At 35.7% G+C, this 19,902-nt stretch overlaps 2 protein-coding genes across 5 annotated transcripts in view; one reads left to right on the forward strand and one right to left on the reverse strand.

Annotated features, from left to right (window-relative positions):
- The first annotated feature begins 227 nt into the window (after positions 1 to 227).
- Positions 228 to 7,110, forward strand: tmem106c (transmembrane protein 106C). The gene is made up of 7 exons (XM_023403701.2): positions 228 to 441; positions 878 to 941; positions 1,611 to 1,770; positions 2,638 to 2,778; positions 3,473 to 3,522; positions 4,016 to 4,069; positions 5,193 to 7,110. The coding sequence occupies exons 1-7, from the start codon at positions 228 to 230 to the stop codon at positions 5,359 to 5,361; spliced, it is 852 nt and encodes a 283-aa protein (XP_023259469.1). The 3' UTR covers positions 5,362 to 7,110.
- A 135-nt stretch (positions 7,111 to 7,245) lies between these two features.
- Positions 7,246 to 19,902, reverse strand: part of tns2a (tensin 2a) — a 64,261-nt gene continuing 51,604 nt past the window's right edge. For 3 of the 4 annotated variants that reach the window (XM_023403706.2, XM_023403705.2, XM_023403709.2), the window contains exons 22-28: positions 11,973 to 12,068; positions 11,737 to 11,814; positions 11,166 to 11,243; positions 10,718 to 10,886; positions 10,396 to 10,464; positions 10,012 to 10,041; positions 7,246 to 9,656 (exon numbers count right to left, since the gene is read on the reverse strand). In XM_023403706.2, the coding sequence (XP_023259474.1) occupies positions 9,518 to 9,656; positions 10,012 to 10,041; positions 10,396 to 10,464; positions 10,718 to 10,886; positions 11,166 to 11,243; positions 11,737 to 11,814; positions 11,973 to 12,068 (659 nt within the window). In that variant the 3' untranslated portion in view covers positions 7,246 to 9,517. The remainder of the gene's footprint in view (positions 9,657 to 10,011; positions 10,042 to 10,395; positions 10,465 to 10,717; positions 10,887 to 11,165; positions 11,244 to 11,736; positions 11,815 to 11,972; positions 12,069 to 19,902) is intronic. The other variant, XM_023403707.2, reaches the window with a different exon arrangement.

Raw genomic sequence — 19,902 nt, forward strand, 5'->3', positions numbered from 1 at the left:
CAACGCGGAATTCCTCCGCCTTACAATTGAACTGATTTGTTAGAGAGTCTGTGTGTGTCAGCTAATTTAATGTGAGATAGTCCCATTGTATTGGCGGGCACAGGGTCATACACCACAGCGGCCCTATTGCTCCTGAGTCAGTTTGCTCACACTTTTGTGGCTGATTGGGTCGATCTCACCCACCTGCAGACGGTCTGTAGTCTGGAAGCTCTGGCTCTGCGTCCGCCATGGGGACGCGGTGGTCTCGAAGCGGCAGCAGCCTGTCGCTTCTACCGGAGAGGCAGTGCTCTGGGAAACGGGGAGAGGACAAGGACTCCGATAACGACTCTTTGGATGGGCTCGGTAGACGGGAGGATATAGCCCAGTTCCCGTACGTGGAGTTCACCGGGAAGGACAGCATAACGTGTCCGACATGTCAAGGCACTGGACGGATACCTTCAGGTGAGTGGAAACAATTGAATATCAACGAGCTGCAGCAGAGATGAAATTGTAGTGTAAAACAATACTTTAACCACACGGAAAGTAGACCTGGTGCCTGGATAAAGTTTGTTATATTGTCTTAGGCCATGGCTGTAATAAAGCGGAGTTAAAGCATATTTAGATATAAAATTTAAGGCTTCAATGTTGCAATGTTGCACTGGGATGGTGTTTCTTTCAGACTGACTGCTGTTTAAAAGCCTTAAACAATAACTTGATGAAGCAACCTAGGAGAAACAAACTTTTTCTAATAGTATAGTATTGCGTGTGTTGTATTTTAATTTAAGGAAAAGACTGTCATGCAGTTTTAGAGGCTTATTGTCTTCCCCCCAAAACACTGTATATTGTAAGAGGAAGACCTAATCATTATGTTATGTGCATGTTATCTCTTTCCTGATAGGTCAAGTGAATGAATTGGTTGCATTGATCCCATATAGTGACCAAAGACTGCAGCCCCAAAGAACGTAAGTAACCAAAATGTACTAATACAATGTCAAGAAAGAGGAAGTAAATCCTTTGCAATATAAATAAACTTGTAAAATGTGGTCAGATCTTCATCTAAGTTACATTTTGAACTAACACCATTTATTTTAACAAATAATGCTCAAATCCAGTGCTAGTTGGAAAATACAAGTGACGTTTTTGTCTTTAACTTCACTGCTTACTGATCAGCAGCTACTGGAAGAGCTTGTTTGAGGTTATTGCTGCCAAGGGAGGATGACCAGTTATTAAATCTAAGGGTTCACTTGGTTTATCCACCAGCACTGTGAATGTTTAATGGTTGTGTTCCATAAAGACACAAACGATTATAGTTGTTTGTGTGTTATTAGCTTAAGCATGTTTCTTTACACGTGTGACTTGAATCTGACCTGATGAAGATCAGATCAGCTTTCATGGCCAGTCCATGTGTAAAACTAGGTCATTGCAAAGGCTTCACATACTTTTTCTTGCCACTGTATCTGGCTTTCTTGGTCCTGAAAAGACAGGATTTTTTCTGCTCTCTAAACATTTATTTTCTGTCAAGTGGAATTCAAAACGTTGTTTGAATAGATTTCAAGCATGTATAAGCTTTGTTGTGTTAGTTGGGTGCACAACACTTTAAAGACATTACATCTACATTTTCTTTATTCTAGCAAGCTGTATGTGGTCTTGTCAGTTGTGCTGTGCCTCCTGGCCTCTTTGCTCGCTGCCTTCTTCCTCTTCCCTCGCTCGGTGGTCGTGGTGGATGATGGGATACGCTCGGTGACTGTTCGCTTTGACCACTCCAATATGAAGGTCCTGATGAACATGACGGTAGGTTTTCTCTTACACTATACCACAACTTGTGCATATAGTCGCCTGAATTAAAGTCCACTCTCTAAAATTTTGATTTGTGTGGGATAATCAGTTAATCATTTCAGTCATATTTCAAGCTAAAATGCCTAAACATACTCTAGTGCCAGATTTGCAAAAGTGAGGATTTGATGCTTTTTTTTGTCACGTGACAGTAAAATCAATACAGTTTGGTTTTGGACTGTTGTTTGGAGCAATTTCTATATGCCACCTTGGAGTCTGGGAAATCATATAAGGCATTTTTCACTATATTCTGACAGATACGTTATTTGACCAATCAATCAGTTGATTAATCTAGAAAATAATCAGCAGATTAATTTATAATGAACACGAAATAGTTAGTGACAACCCAAATACAAATGCAGTCATCATTATTATAATTCATTGCTTTTTTTGGCTGCTATATTTTCTTCCCTGTCACTACCTCACTATGCGCTAATGATTTAATTGTCAAGTTTGAGGCTAGGATTGATGAAATGATGACATCACCATCATGATTGCAGCTTTATAAATGTTTGAGAATAGGAAATGTGTTTCTGAGATATGGAACGGGGGGAGAACCAGTGTGAGGAAAGTCTCAATTGAGCTCTTTTCTCTGTGAGCTTCAAGTGTGTCAGAGCTTTTTATTCAACACTGAGAATTTGTAGCCACTTGTTTGTTCAGTTGTTTCATGTTGAAGTTTTCGAGACTTCCTGTTTGTGCAGAGAAGATATTATCAGTCTCTACTCCTAACACCAGAGCTGAATTTGAACAAATATGGCAGGTGTGTATTTACAGAAACGTGTTGTGTAATAGTTTTTGTCTTTTCTTTCACTGTGTTTTTCTCAGAGCACACTGAACATCAGCAACCCAAACTTTTTCTCCATGCTGGTTCAGAGTGTGAACTGCCAGGTCCTTTACATGAACACAGTCATTGGAACTCAGCAGCTGGACAACGCCACCACCATCCTGCCACTCAGCGAGCGTCAGGTACAGAAAACAGACTTTCAAAATGCACACACTCACTTCAGAGAATCATACAATAGGTTTTATATATTTCAAAATATTTCAAAATTTCTTCTTTCTTAGTAAATACTTATTCATGATAAACATTCTCACCAGCTTCCTGGTACAGAGTTCAGTATGCAAACAAAAGTATTATCTGTAAACAGTGCTGTAGGTGTGACTGCTACAGGATGTTGACTCCTGCTAAAAGTTAAATATGTGAAGATATTAGTGCTAGAGCCAAACACACTGTCACCGACTTACAACCGGAAACTTAAAGGATGAATCTGGTGATGTTCTGTAATCCTCTTACTGTCAACAAATCCCATGAAAAGACTAAAACCAACCACAATGATTTATCCTAACAAGTGTTGTGCGTGCAGAAAGCTGGACATATTGTAGTACAATGCATCTTAGTTTTACTGGTTTTATGAACTTTGCTCACCGAAACAACAACAAGAAAGGAATTCTTGTGGGTGTTGCAGTTCAGTTGTGCAACCCTGGTATTTATTGACACACATGTGTAGTGCATTGTCTTGAGGGTAAATCAAGAGTTAGCCGTTTATACATTATCTCATTCCAGTGTCTCACTGCTGATAGGATATCTGTTCGTCATTCTGTTACCCCGTCTTCCACTCTAGATAACAACACATTGTTTGTAACTTCTGATCTTCTGCAGGTGAACTACACTGTCCATGTGGAGATTGGAAGCAGTGCACCCTATGTCTAGTAAGTGTTGATTCTATACCTAAACAGCTTTTCACTGTCATGTAGAAACACTGAATCTTACACTGACGTAAAGGGATCCTCTGGTGATTTAGTAGACTTGTAATAGTAGATATCCTGACTATAAGTCCCCAGTATGCTCCAGAAACACCAAATCCTACATTTCCCATAATGCAACTTGATAGCATCTTCAGTTAGACCCTTCCTATCTAAATGCTGACATCATTTCAACTCCTCACCTCTGGTTTCAACACAGGCTTTTTAACATTGTACATCACAAGACTTTATACAACTGTTTTCATAGACTGAGGAGTAAAATTTGCGTTTTGTAAAAATTTCTGCGTCGGCAATTAAGCTGCGTTACACGGAGAGAAAATGAGTGGACTGATGCTTTCACAGGACAGTGGCTGGTACATATTTGCTGAATTGTTGGTTTACAAGCCTACCCAGAAGTCAACAGCACAGTTAAACAATCTAAACATTTTCTGCTTTTCAGTGCCTTCTGCACCATGCCCAGCATCAAGGTCCACAACATTGTCATATTTGTGCAGTAAGTAACTCTTTACCTTCATTCCGCTTTTATCACTTATTTCTATTGTTCCTGTTCCCTGCTGTTATGTTTTTACTTTCATCATCACAGGGTTGGAAGAAGGTTTAACATCCTTTTATTTAAGGAACGGTTCTGATACAACAGTGTAAAAATACTGTGTTCCAAATCTTACTCAAGTAAAAGTCCAGATGTTCTAGCAGCAAAATACTGTAGACGTTAAGCAGCAGAAGTACTTGTTGTGCATTATGCTTTCCATGTTTCTTATATATACGTATATAGTATTGGATTATGAACAACATTTTTGATGCAGCTGTTTTACAATCTTTTTTTTTTTTCTTTTACAATATAATCTTGTAAATCCTCAGTCTTACAAAGACCATTCTGTCCTAACAAGCTTTATCCACTAAGAAAACTTAGAAACAGTTTTTAAATCAACTTGTTTAGAAAAGTGTGTGTATCTCAAACAATAGAGCAGGTTGATTTTATTGATTTGCAATGAAAATGGGTTTAAATATTCCTACTATACTTTTGTTTTCACTGAAAAAATTCACATTTTAGAGGTTGATAATGTTTTGAATGAAAAACAAATATGCAATATATAAATATGCAAAGTAATTACAGCTAACAAATGTAGAGGAGTAAAATAATATAATATTTCCCTCTGAAATGATGTGTAGTGGAAGTAGCTCGCAATAGAAATACTCAACTTAAGTACAAGTACTTCAAAACTGCATTGTGCACTGTGTGAGTAAATATGCTTTCCGCTCTTGCATATTATAATGCATAATAACTTTTTTCTCTCAACCGACAGTAAAGAGGCAGTTCTGCTGCGTGTCAGGCTAGGTAACACCGACAGCAGTGTGACCACATAAACCACTTCCTCAGCATTACAGCATGTGTTATTCTTATCATTACTTGCTGTAATTCGTGCTTTGAAGTTTAGACAAAACAATCATTTCATACACTGGAAATGCCTGGAGCCTGCTAATTATTCAGAGACCCTGTCTTCAGCTCATGTCTGTGGTCACATCTTGCATTTTGTCTGTAGCTAATTTATCATGACAGGCAGCCTCGTGTGCAGCAGCGTGGGTTTTTATTTCTCTGTCTGCTCCCCTGTTTTCAGGACGTCAGTGAAAACCTCGTACATGGTGCGAACATCCCAGAACAGCCTCGAGGCCTATCGCTACATAGACTGCGGCTCCAACACCACATACCACCAGACAGCCCAGCTTCTCAGGCACCTCTCCTCCACCCACTCACCAGCCACATCGCTCAGCGCCCCTCTGCTGTGAGCGGAACAGTCCTGAACGACCTGGATCATTTCTCTGGAGGAGGTGGGAGATGTTCGTGTAAACTGGAGAGTGGATTTTGCTGGCAACAGAAATGCCAAATGGTGCTACATATCTTCTAAGCATAAACAACAGGTACCATTATGTTGCTGTTAACTCGTGCCACTGAATGATGAAGCTGTTTCCTGGAAAACATGGGCGTGCAGAGGCAATGTTGTCAGAGGCAGCAGCCAGTTATTTCTGACTGCACATTTGTTCTCATGGGACAGCCCAGAGGCAGCAGATGAGTGGCTTTTGTTGTGGTGGTTGTTAGGCATCACCAAGTGAAAACACAGCTCCATGACCTTTTTACTGCAGGGTCAGATTGCTTTAATATATCTGTCTTTTTTGGGATTGGATATTTCCTGCCTCAGCAACCACATTTGATTTATAGTTGTCTCATTGAGGCTTTTGATATCCTGAACGCATCATATGTAAAATACAAAATTAAAAGGCAGTTTTTGCTATTTCAAACATGCTGACAGAATGAGTCACATGTTCTCCTGAGTCATTGCCAATGAGCACTCCGTAGCCCTGTTTTGGAAACAGGACAAATGTCAGAGAAAGCTCTTTTCTCTAAAAGGAAGTGGTCAACATTCAAAGACAAAGAAGTGCCGGGAAGCTGGACTTCTGCCAAAGCTTTAATTAACACTGCAGAGCTCTGCCTGTGTCTGCTGCTTCATCAGGAGAGCCTCCTTCAGCGTAGCTTGAATGACTTTTGGCACCGTAACACTGTGTTCACCGAGGGCTGCTGACTTTTCTTAAAAAAAAAAAAAAAGAAGAAGATAAGGAGCTGGTCTGCTGTTTCTAGTGTAGCTCTAATGCGAGGGATCATTTAATGACTGTTAAACTGGGATGTATTGTTGTAACATATTGTTTTGCTGTGTTATTTAACTGTTTCTTAAGTTTAAAATGGAATTTACACATTTAATATATCATGTGTGTTTTTTAAATGAAATTATAAGTTATTTCTAGGTATCCATCATCCCAGCAAGTCTAAGCACATAGATTTTAGATTCAGGGTTTAGTGTCATAGAGAGGAAACAGTTTTCAGCCTACATTTAATTTAACACATCAGTCAAGCTCATGTGATGATGTGACATAATCTCTGATTCTTTAATCACTCAGTAACGTCCTAGTTAAAGTTCTTGATCATTTCCACTCCTGGTTCAGCTACAGAAAGAGGAATTTGGGCCTTAAAATAAAACATCCAGTATGAACTTTTGAACATCTGTATACAGTTTCCTCTCTATCATGGCATTAACAATGCTGGTGTGCAACAGTAAACAGCATATAATCATGGCTGCAAGCTCTGTTGTCAAGTATACTAACAGTGGGTCTGTCTGACTGACCATAACAGATTTACACTGTTTACATTTGTGTGTTTTGCTCAGCTCCTCTGTGAGTATTTCAGACCAATAAGTCCATTACCTGAGACTGACTTAAACTTTACATGATCACGTATTCTCAGTATCTGAAGGGAAATTGATGTTAACAGAATGTGGAAACAGAAACAGAATGACTAAAAGCAATTGTGATATGACTGTTTTGTTTTTCTTTTTTCTTTTCTTTTTTTAAAGGGACAGTTGTTTGTAAATTTCTGAATGAAAGATTTTACCAGCATTTTAAAAAATACAGTGTAAATATTTTTGCCTATTTCTAAAAAAGACATTAAAGGGAATTGTGAACAAATAAAATGAATAATGAACACCAGTACTTTTTGTTGTTGATCATTTACATCATTTTGCAAGCAAAAATGTCCAAACCTGTCCAGGTTCCTGCTTCTAAAATGTGAGGATTGATGCTTTTCTCTGCCTCTCATCAATAATGAAAATAACCACACAGCACTTCAGGTACCACATCATTTCAATTTAATTGTATTCTTCATTTGTTTTTGCATACAAAATAGCATATTATTCTTTTGAAAAAACCCCCAAATGTTTCCTTTTTATGTCTCATACACTGTCCTATAGCTGCATGTGAAAATATATTACTACATAATATAGAGATCAACAAGAAAACAGACCACAATATATTATCGCTGTAATACAAGTAGTGTTTTTCTAGGTTTTTACCAAACGAGGCAACACACTAAATAAATGCATAGTAAAAATACAAGAAGCAATAAGTACAAAAATATAGCTGGATAAAAAGCTTATTAATACAAGAGTGCTTTGTCTTTGGTTAAGTACATCTGTCTTTAGGCCACTGTCCTGCTGATGTGTGCTAACCTGTCTTTGAAAACATACAGTATGTGTGAAAACGTCTGATACAATGGATGTAGTCAGAAGGTGTGAGGCAGTGAATGAACACCAAACATGTCACGGCAGTGGTGTGATTGAACACTACGTCCCTCCTCCATCTAGCTTTTTCCCCATTTCACATGCATTTCTTTTAAAAGTGGATGTAACATTACCTTTACCCATCATATTTACTTAAATACCCTCAAAACACACACACACACACACACACATACGCGCGCACGCCACTCCCTCGCACACACTCTGGTTAAAAGTTAAAACCTCACATTCGTGTTTACTTTCATTAGAGAGTTATGTCTCTCACTCGCTCTGATTATTAAGTGTATGTGAGTGGAAAAAACAACGATTGTCAATTGTGATTTACACTGGTGAAGGTGACGTGTTGTGGTGGGGATGAAGGCAAGAGTGGCTGTAAATATGCTGTACATACATCTGAATACCTGAACATCTCTAAATATAGAAACTAAATTACATCATCAGGACTTTGGTCACTTTTTTTTTTTAAACAAAGAAAAAAAAATAAAGAATTTTGTAACAATACAAAATATAAACACCTGCTGTTTTTTTAAGGTCGAAATGTTGGACCTTACAGCGCCATCACTGCCCTCAACACGACTCCATGGCTCCACACGGTCTGCTCTGTGTCCTTAAAGCTGCTTTTACCTCTTCTATCATTGTACGACTGAACAGCAGCCAGAGTAACATGATAAAAGCTGCATTTAACTATCATTTACCAGGGGCCGGTAGCATGAAGTTCAGCTTTGCCTGGCTCCCTCCTGACGTCAGGGATCCTGGGTATCATGAAGCTGGTTGTCAACCGGCTCAGTTAACTATTGGTTTACCTTTTTAGCTCTGAGCATGTTAATGTGAACATACAAGCCGATCACATCCAACATAATTAGAGTCAAAGTTCATGTGGCATAAGATGAAATGATGGTACCAGTGTGGGCTGTAGTGGCCCAAACTGATAATCTACCACTTAAAGATAAAATATATTCACAGGACTAGAACAGAATGAGAAGCTGTTACAGGCCTGTTAATTATGGCTGGCATTTCCAAAATAATCTGCTTGGTAAATAAACTGATAATCCGTCAGATCATCCTTCTAAAAAAACATCCTGAAGAAAACAAATAAACATCTGACTGCAGATTCTTATAATTCATTGAGCTAATTAACAGTGTTTGCAATTACTATGCAGCTACAATTCCCATTTGTTCGTCTGTTTAAAAACATGTTGATTCTGAACTGAAGTTCTGAACTTACACTGAGCGTCTTGACGCTTATTCATGACGGAAGAAGGAGCATGAATCTATGCAGCATGGTGAGCCAGCTTCATGATACCAGAGAACCTGAGTTAAAGCCAAAGATAGTTGGTTAAGCCACTAATCTTTCCTCATGATACAGATCCCTGGTAGATGCACAAGTTTCCTCTGAAGCCTCCTCGTCCTTGGAGGAGTTGTAACACTTTACATCATGGCTTTGTTTGAACACTGTGTTTATTATTTTTGCATCCAACAATACTTTACTATATAATAAAACTGAAATGTGCTGTTACAGTATATATATATATATATATTTTCAGAAAGGTGGGGGTTGTTTAGGAGCAGACGGAGTGGCACATTAACAGATGAAAAACCATCTGTAGGGATCATGGACTCAGATTTTCAGTCGCCTTCTGAATGTATTTACACCCAACAATAAGAAAATCTTCATCACATCATCAACTGAAGGACAAAGAGAACTTAAAGAACTTAGAGAACACAAGCAGTGGGACGTCACTGTGCAGTAAATGCCTCGTCAATACTCATGTGCTGCGTGTCACTGCTTGTGTGCTCCGAGCTCCATTTCCTTTCTTTGTCTATCGGCGCTGCGACAACATGACCTTGTTGACAAAGTTGACGATGGCAGAGGCGGGTTGTTCGGGGTCCAGCTCTGCGAACATGTGGCAAACGTTCTCCGCCAAGCTGCCGGGCTTCTTGGCTACAAAACCGAACACCCTGAGAGGGGAAAGAGGATTTGAGATATTGGAGTTACTGAGCATGACAGGAAGTGACAGGCAGGTTGAGTTTGTCTGGTGAGGTAGGTGAGAGTGTCTCTTTTTACCAGCCTACAGGGTTAGCCACAATGAAGGAATTAGTGTTATGTAACATGGGGTCATGTAGGACTTGGTTTTCATTATTAAATCATATTTGCTGGAATGATTTTGCCAAAGCTCATACGCAGTCTGATGCCATGCAAAGGCTTCAACATCAACAGTTTCTCAGGCACAGGTGAACCTACACACCCAGAACAAAACACACACATGCATACACTCACTTTCTCTGAGTCACCAAACACAAACAGAGCACTTACTTAATAGTGGTGTTGTCTGAGTTAGTCCACCTACAGCCGAGAGAGAGAGAGAGAGAAAGAGAAAGAGAGAGAGAGAGAGAGAAACCGGACTCAGACATCCACACACAGGCAGAGCTGCCAAACAAGCTGATGCAGCTGCAGCCGCGGCCGCAGCCAGCGTGCTCGCAAAACACAATGACCCGCCTCTCATGCAGGCTCACACACATTCACAGGCAAACAAATGTACTCACAAAACAAACAGATACCGATCCATGCCAGGGCTCACAGCAACAAATGCAGTGAATGATCATGGGTGCAGTGAATGATTGATTGTGGCGATGTGTCTAATGATTATTTTTTTAGTTAGAATCAAGTAAGATCTATGTAGTTCTTTTAATTTCTCACCTCCTGTCTTTCGGGTCGATGCTGCTGAAGGTTACGCTGTTCACTGGGTAATGTCTCCTGAAGAAAACCCTAGAAAAAGAAAGATACAATATATGTAGAGTACAACATAACATTGCTTTTAAGAGCTAAATCAATCCATCATCACTGATGACTTTAATCTTAAGTACCCAGTGTGCCTGGAAAAAGAAACTTAAAGAGTAACGTAAGAATTCGATCATATTAAGAGCAAATTGTTTGTATTGAAGATAAAAGTTGTAAATAGTAAAATAAATAATCACGTCACTTTATTTTTTAAGTATTAATCTATGTGGAAGTTTCTTACCTGCGCTGGCTGTCGGTGAGCGTGATGCCCTGCGACGTCACTTTGAACTGTACGACAGTGGCAGCAGGACGCGGGTTACGACCCAAGGTGGCGTCTGTTGCCTTGGCGATGGCCTGGGGGCCGGTCAGAGACTCTGTTTCCACAGAGTTCAGGTAGAGGACGTTACAGGCTGAAAGAGGAGAGAGGTGAACACACTAACCGATGAGATTCTGCCAGCATTCTGCCCGCTGCACGTGGACGGTGTCAAGTTCATGATATTTTGGTATTTAACATGAAAGAGCAGTGTATGCTGAGTATCCTATTATTAGGTTTTGTTCCTCCTTGTCAGATAGCCCTCATATACTACAGCAGTCACTTTGAGAAATTACAGCTGCACCCGAGTGTTGTGACGTATATGTGAAAGACATCAGTGTGTGCAGGGAGAAAGGAGGCGGGATGGAGAACTCACCTGCTCCTTGTTTAAGCAGGTCGGCAGCTGTGCTGATGTTGCTCACTGGCTGAACCTCCTGAACGTCTCCTATCAAATCTGACAACAGAGACAAATCAAAGCTCTTATAGAAGATTAAAGTGCTTTTCCTGTAATGATTAACTCATCGCAGATTATTATGAGAATAACTTCTTGGCTGTAATGCAAAAAAAGGGTCTCAAACAACTAGTAGATCCACAGAAAATGTTTAATTTACAATTATGACAATAGTTTAGTTATTTTTTGGGTGGGTATTTTTGCCTTTATTCTGATTCAGGACCACAGGCCAGACTCCAACCTTTCACTGCGGTTAGAACTAAGCCTAAAAGATACATGCTCTATGAGGTGAGCCACATCAGTTTAAGTACTTTTTTAACCAAAAATACTGAACACTATGTAGTAACAGCCTCTCAATTCTGAGGATCCTCTGCTTTTATTTGTCTGACTGTAAATTGGATATTTTGGGATTTTGGACAGAAATGTATCACAAAATTAATCAATAATAAAAATAGTCATTAGTCGCAGCCCTTTTCCAAAAGTAAACGGTACCAACCTTTTTCTGGGATCTTCAGAGTGCAGGGCAAAGAAATGGGTGTGATGGAGTGTTGGTAGACCAATGCTGACAGACTCCCTGCGGATAACAGATAACAGTAAAAATTCCTTACATTCCCGTACACTAACAAGATGTGTACAAACATAATTCTCTCTCCTCTAGGTAGCCCGTTTGTGGTACTTTAATTATTATTTTTTTTCCTTGAAACAGTCATAAACTCCAACCCTAAAACTTACCAAAGTAGGGCTCATTCTGACATCCTTTAATCTTGACTCCTCGAGGGCCCGTTTCTATCAGGAAGTGTCTGACCAGCTGCTCCAGAGGGTCACTCACTGTAACAGCAGAGATTTACCGTCATCAAGTTGCAAATATCACTGTCTACCAAGGACAAAGCAACTGCTGAATAAGTGAAATGCCACACAAAATAACTTGAATGCAAGGGCGTAGGTTTGCATATGGACAGTAGAGACATGTCCCTACAGATATTTTGGGAGGATAAAATTGTCCCTACCAATATTTGAGTGAACTCGTTCACACTATGTTTGGAGTGAAGTCATATTAGATCATTCGTATATGCCCTCCAAGAGGCTACGTCTCCAAGACAACCACTTTAGGCATGCTAGCATTTGACTGACTGAAAGGAAATTGGTGAACTGAAGGGTCACGTTATGTGAGAATATCACAGTGGTACCTAATAATGTTATTTAACCATGTTAGCTAGCGTTAAATAGAAAGGTAACCCTGGCTTAAGTCTTCTGTAGTCTAGCAGTAAGGTTGCTAGCAGGAGTTTTTATACCTCACTATACAATGTTTTAGGCCTTATTGTACAAGACCTTCTTTGATATTTTTATGATATACTCTACTATGACGTTTTTTGACATTTTTGTGCCTTAATATACTATGACGTTTTTATGTCATACTATACTATGATGTTGTTTGACTTTTTTATGCCATACTATGACGCTTTTTGACTGTTCTATGCCTTACTATACTATGACTTTTTTTGACGTTTTTATATCTTACCATATTGTGACTTTTTTTGACACATTTATGCCTTGCTATATATGAAGTTTTATGCCTTATTATGTTATGAAGTTTTTTGACGTTTTTATGCCATACTATACTTTGACGTTTTTATGCCTTACTATACTATGACGTTTTTTGACGTTTTTATACCTTACTATATTGTGACTTTTTTGACACATTTATGCCTTACTATATTATGACGTTTTTATACCATACTATAGTTTGACGTTTTTTGATGTTTTTATGCCTTACTATACTATTGATTTTTTTTTACACTTTTATGCCTTACTATATTATGACGTTTTTATACCATACTATACTTTGACGTTTCATGAAGTTTTTATGCCATACTATACTATGATGTTTTTGCAGTTGTTACACCTTACTATATTATCACTTTTTTTTTACACTTTTATGCCATACTTATACTATGGCGTTTTTTGACGTTTTTATGCCATACTATACTATGACTTTTTTTGATACTTTTAGGCCATACTATAATATTACGTTTTTTTGGTGTTTTTATGACATACTATACTATGACTTTTTTGACACTTTTATGCCTAACTATACTATGACGTTTTTTGATTTTTTATGCCTAACTATACTATGACGTTTTATCCAATACTATACTATGATGTTTTTTTACGTTTTTATACCTTACTATGTTATGACGTTTTTTGACGTCTTTATGCCATACTATTCTATGACGTTTTTTGGCGTTTTTATACCTTACTATAAATATGACTTTTTTTGACAATTTTATTCCTTGGTTTACTATGACTTTTTTTTGACACTTTTATGCCTTACTATACTATGACGTTTTATGACGTTTTTATGCCATACTATACTATGACGTTTGTTTACTTTTTTATGCCTTACTATACTATGACTTTTTTTGATACTTTTAGGCAATACTATACTATTACGTAATTTGGTGTTTTTATGCCTTACTATACTATGACTTTTTTTGTCAATTTTATTCCTTAATATACTATGACTTGTTTGGACACTTTTATGCCTTACTATAGTATGACGTTTTATGCTATACTATGACTTTTTTGACACTTTTATGCCTTACTATAGTATTACGTTTTATGCCATACTATAGTATGACATTTTTTGACAATTTTATGCCTCACTATACTATGACGTTTTTTGACTTTTTATGCCTAACTATACTATGACGTTTTATCCAATACTATACTATGACGTTTTTTTGACGTTTTTATACCTTACGATAATATGACTTTTTTGACACATTTATGCCTTACCATAGTATGACGTTTTATGCTATAGTATAATATGACGTTTTTTTTACATTTTTATGCCATACTATACTATGACGTTTTTTGACGTTTTTATGCCTCACTATACTATGACGTTTTTTTTGACATTTTTATTCCTTGCAATACTATGACGTTTTATCCAATACTATACTATGACGTTTTTTGAAGTTTTTATGCCTTACTATACTATGACTTTTTTTGACAATTTTATTCCTTAGTATACTATGACTTTTTTTGAAACTTTTATGCCTTACTATAGTATGACGTTTTGTGCCATACTATAGTATGACGTTTTTTGACTTTTTTATGCCTTACTATACTATGACTTTTTTTGATACTTTTAGGCCATACTATTCTATTACGTTATTTGGTGTTTTTATGCCTTGCTATACTATGACTTTTTTTGACAATTTTATTCCTTAGTATACTATGACTTGTTTGGACACTTTTATGCCTTACTATAGTATGACGTTTTATGCTATACTATGATGTTTTTTGACGTTTTCATGCCATACTATACTATGACTTTTTTGACACTTTTATGCCTTACTATAGTATTACGTTTTATGTCATACTATAGTATGACATTTTTTGAAGTTTTTATGCCATACTATACTATGACGTTTTTTGACATTTTTATTCCTTACAATACTATGACGTTTCATCCAATACTATACTATGACGTTTTTATGCCTTACTATATTATGATGTTACTATGACGTTTCTTGACGTTTTATCCTATACTATAATATGACGTTTTCTGATGTGTTTATGCCTTACTATGCTATTGATTTTTTTTTTACACTTATATGCCTTACTATACTATGAATTTTTATGCCATAGTATACTGTGACATTTTGTGATGCTATTATGTCCTACTTTACTATGACCTTTATTGATGTTTTTATGCCTCATTATGGTATGGGTGATCTGTGGTGTAGTCGTTAGTGCTATTGCCTTGCAATAACAAAGTCATCGGTTCGAATCCTGAGTGAGGGGCCATTTTATGTGGAAATAGTATGTTCACTATGTTTCTTCGTGGGTTCTCCCAGGCTACTTCCAGCTTGACATTTTAATGCTTTATTATACTATAACGTTTCATCCCTAATGCCGTTTTTTGATTTTTTTTTTATCTCTTACTATACTATGACGTTTTTGAAGCGTTTATGTCTCACTATACTATGATATTTTTACACGTTTTTCTGCCTGGAATGGTGTGGGGGATTTTGTGGCGTAATGGTTAGGGCTGCTGCCTTGCAATCACAAGGTCGCTGGTTCAAATCCTACCATCCTATTCTACGATGTTCTTTGATATTTTTATGCCATACTATACTATGACGTTTTTTGACGTTTTTATGACTTACTATAGTATGACGTTTTATGCTATACTATGATGTTTATTGACGTTTTTATGCCATACTATACTATGACGTTTTTTGACGTTTTTATACCTTACTATATTGTGACTTTTTTGACACATTTATGCCTTACTATATTATGACGTTTTTATACCATACTATACTGTGACGTTTTTTGACGTTTTTATGCCATACTATACTATGACGTTTTTTGGTGTTGTTATGCCTTACTATACTATGACTTTTTTTTTACAATTTTATTCCTTAGTATACTGTGATGTTTTTTTGACAATTTTATTCCTTAGTATACTATGACTTTTTTTGACACTTTTATGCCTTACTATAGTATGACGTTTTATGCTATACTATGACATTTTTTGAAGTTTTAATGCCATACTGTACTTTGATGTTTTTTGACTTTTTATGCCTAACCATACTATGATGTTTTATCCAATACTATACTATGACGTTTTTTGACGTTTTTATGCCAACTATACTATGACTTTTTTGACACTTTTATGCCTTACTATAGTATTACGTTTTATGCTGTAGTATAATATGACGTTTTTTGACGTTTTTATGACTTACTATATTATGACGTTTTTATGACTTACTATATTATGACGTTTTTTGACGTTTTCAAGCCATACTATACTATGACGTTTTTTCACAATTTTATACCTTATACTATGACGTTTTTTCACTTTTTATGCCTAACTATACTATGACGTTTTATCCAATACTGTACTATGACTTTTTTTTTATGTTTTTATGCCTTACTATATTATGACGTTTTTTGACGTTTTTATGACTTACTATATTATGACGTTTTTTGACGTTTTCATGCCATACTATACTATGACGTTTTGTGGTGTTTGTATGCCTTACTATACTACGACTTTTTTTTAAACTTTTTATGCCTAACTTTACTATGACGTTTTATTCAATACTATACTTTGACGTTTTGATGACTTACGATACTTTCACGTTTTTTGATGTTTTTATGCCTTACTATACTATGACTTTTTTTGACTTTTTATGCCTAACTATACTATGATGTTTTATCCAATACTATACTTTGACGTTTTTTGACGTTTTTATGCCATACTATACTATGACGTTTTTTGGTGTTTTTATGCCTTACTATACTATGAATTTTTTTGACAATTTTATTCCTTAGTATACTATGATTTTTTTTTGACAATTTTATGCTTTACTATACTATGACTTTTTTTAATACTTTTAGGCCATACTATACTATTACGTTATTTTGTGTTTTTATGCCTTACTATACTATGACGTTTCATCCAATACTGTACTATGACTTTTTTTTGACGTTTTTATGCCTAACTATACTATGACGTTTTATGCTATAGTATAATATGACATTTTTTGACGCTTTTATGCCTTACTATACTATGATATTTTATGCCATATTATACTATGACGTTTTATGCTATAGTATAATATGACGTTTTTTTTTACGCGTTTATGTCTCACTACACTATGATGTTTTTACACGTTTTTCTGCCAAAAATCGTGTGAGTGATTTCGTGGCGTAATGGTTAGGGCTGCTGCCTTGCAATCACAAGGTCACTGGTTTGAATCCTACCATCCTATTCTATGATGTTTTTATGCCTTACTATACTATGAAGTCTTTATGCCATGCTATACTATGATGTTTTTTGACCTTTTTATGCCATGCTATACTATGACGTTTTTTGATGTTTTTATGCCTTACTATAGTATGACATTTTCTACCATACCATACTATGACGTTTTTATGCCTTACTATACTATGATTTTTTTTGATACTTTTAGGCCATACTATACTATTACGTGTTTTGGTGTTTTTATGCCATACTATACTATGACGTTTTATCCAATACTATACTATGTTGTTTTTTGACATATTTATGTCTTACTATATTATGACATTTTTTGACGTTTTTATACCTTACTATACTATTAATTTTGTTGGTGTTTTTATGCCATACTATACTATGACTTTTTTTGACACTTTTATGCCTTACTATACTATGACGTTTTATTCCATACTATACTATGATGTTTTTTGACATTTTTATGCCTTACTATACTATGACTTTTTTTGACAGTTTTATTCCTGAGTATAATATGACTTTTGTTGACACTTTTATGCCTTACTATAGTATGACGTTTTATGCTATACTATGACATTTTTTGAAGTTTTTATGCCATACTATAGTATGAATTTTTTTGACACTTTTATGCCTTACTATACTATGACGTTTTAATCCATACTATACTATGACATTTTTTGCCGTTTTCATGCCTTACTATGCTACAACGTTTTCATGCCTTACTATGCTACAACGTTTTCATGCCATACTATACTATGACGTTTTTCTGACGTTTTATCCAATACTATACTATGGCGTTTTTTGACGTTTTTACACCTTACTATACTATGATGTTTTTTTTATACGTTTTTATGCCTTACTATATTATGGCGTTTTTTGACGTTTTTATACCTTACTATAATATGACTTTTTTGACACATTTATGCCTTACTATAGTATGACGTTTTATGCTATAGTATAATATGACGTTTTTTTTACGTTTTTATGCCATACTATACTATGACGTTTTTTGACATTTTTATGCCTCACTATACTATGACGTTTTTTTCTGACATTTTTATTGTTTACAATACTATGACGTTTCATCCAATACTGTACTATGACGTTTTTATGCCTTACTATATTATGATGTTACTATGACGTTTCTTGACGTTTTATCCTATACTATAATATGACGTTTTTTGATGTTTTTATGAATCCTGAGTGAGGGGCCATTTTATGTGGAAATAGTATGTTCACTATGTTTCTTCGTGGGTTCTCCCAGGCTACTTCCAGCTTGACATTTTAATGCTTTATTATACTTTAACGTTTCATCCCTAATGCCGTTTTTTGAAATTTTTTTTATCTCTTACTATACTATGACATTTTTGACGCGTTTATGTCTCACTGTACTATGATATTTTTACATGTTTTTCTGCCTGAAACAGTGTGCGTGATTTTGTGGCGTAATGGTTAGGGCTGCTGCCTTGCAATCACAAGGTCACTGGTTCGAATCCTACCATCCTATTCTACGATGTTCTTTGATATTTTTATGCCATACTATACTATGACGTTTTTTGACGTTTTTATGACTTACTATATTATGACGTTTCATCCAATACTGTACTATGACTTTTTTTTGACGTTTTTATGCCTAACTATACTATGACGTTTTATGCTATAGTATAATATGACGTTTTTTGACGCTTTTATGCCTTACTATAGTATGATATTTTATGCCATATTATACTATGACGTTTTATGCTATAGTATAATATGACGTTTTTTTTTACGTTTTTTTTTTACGTTTTTTGACGTTTTTATGCCTAACTGTACTATGACGTTTTATTCAATACTATACTTTGACGTTTTGATGACTTACTATACTTTGACGTTTTTTGACGTTTTTATGCCATACTATACTATGACGTTTTTTGACGTTTTTATACCTTACTATATTGTGACTTTTTTGACACATTTATGCCTTACTATATTATGACGTTTTTATACCTAACTATACTATGACGTTTTATGCTATAGTATAATATGACGTTTTTTGACGCTTTTATGCCTTACTATAGTATGATATTTTATGCCATATTATACTATGACGTTTTATGCTATAGTATAATATGACGTTTTTATGCCTAACTATACTATGACGTTTTATGCTATAGTATAATATGACGTTTTTTGACGCTTTTATGCCTTACTATAGTATGATATTTTTTGACGTTTTCAAGCCATACTATACTATGACGTTTTTTCACAATTTTATGCCTTATACTATGACGTTTTTTCACTTTTTATGCCTAACTATACTATGACGTTTTATCCAATACTGTACTATGACTTTTTTTTTATGTTTTTATGCCTAATTATACTATGACGTTTTATCCAATACTATACTATGATGTTTTTTGACGTTTTTATGCCATACTATACTATGACGTTTTTTGGTGTTTTTATGCCTTACTATACTATGACTTTTTTTGACAATTTTATTCCTTACTATAAAATGACTTTTTTGACACATTTATTCCTTACTATATTATGACGTTTTTTGACGTTTTTATGACTTACTATATTATGACGTTTTTTGACGTTTTCATGCCATACTATACTATGACGTTTTGTGGTGTTTGTATGCCTTACTATACTACGACTTTTTTTTTTACTTTTTATGCCTAACTTTACTATGACGTTTTATTCAATACTATACTTTGACGTTTTGATGACTTACGATACTTTCACGTTTTTTGATGTTTTTATGCCTTACTATACTATGACTTTTTTTGACTTTTTATGCCTAACTATACTATGATGTTTTATCCAATACTATACTTTGACGTTTTTTGACGTTTTTATGCCATACTATACTATGACGTTTTT

The sequence above is a fragment of the Seriola lalandi genome, unplaced genomic scaffold (genome assembly GCF_002814215.2).
Source record: "Seriola lalandi dorsalis isolate HSWRI2012SDOR001 ecotype SW California unplaced genomic scaffold, Sedor1 jcf7180002054178, whole genome shotgun sequence".
Taxonomy (NCBI): domain Eukaryota; kingdom Metazoa; phylum Chordata; class Actinopteri; order Carangiformes; family Carangidae; genus Seriola; species Seriola lalandi.

Excerpts from the sequence above, each read along its gene's own strand:
- tmem106c (XM_023403701.2), top strand. The coding sequence starts at position 228 with ATGGGGACGCGGTGGTCTCGAAGCGGCAGCAGCCTGTCGCTTCTACCG. Across the intron at positions 942-1,610 it reads AGACTGCAGCCCCAAAGAAC|CAAGCTGTATGTGGTCTTGT; the intron begins GTAAGTAACCAA and ends TCTTTATTCTAG. Across the intron at positions 3,523-4,015 it reads AGCAGTGCACCCTATGTCTA|TGCCTTCTGCACCATGCCCA; the intron begins GTAAGTGTTGAT and ends TCTGCTTTTCAG.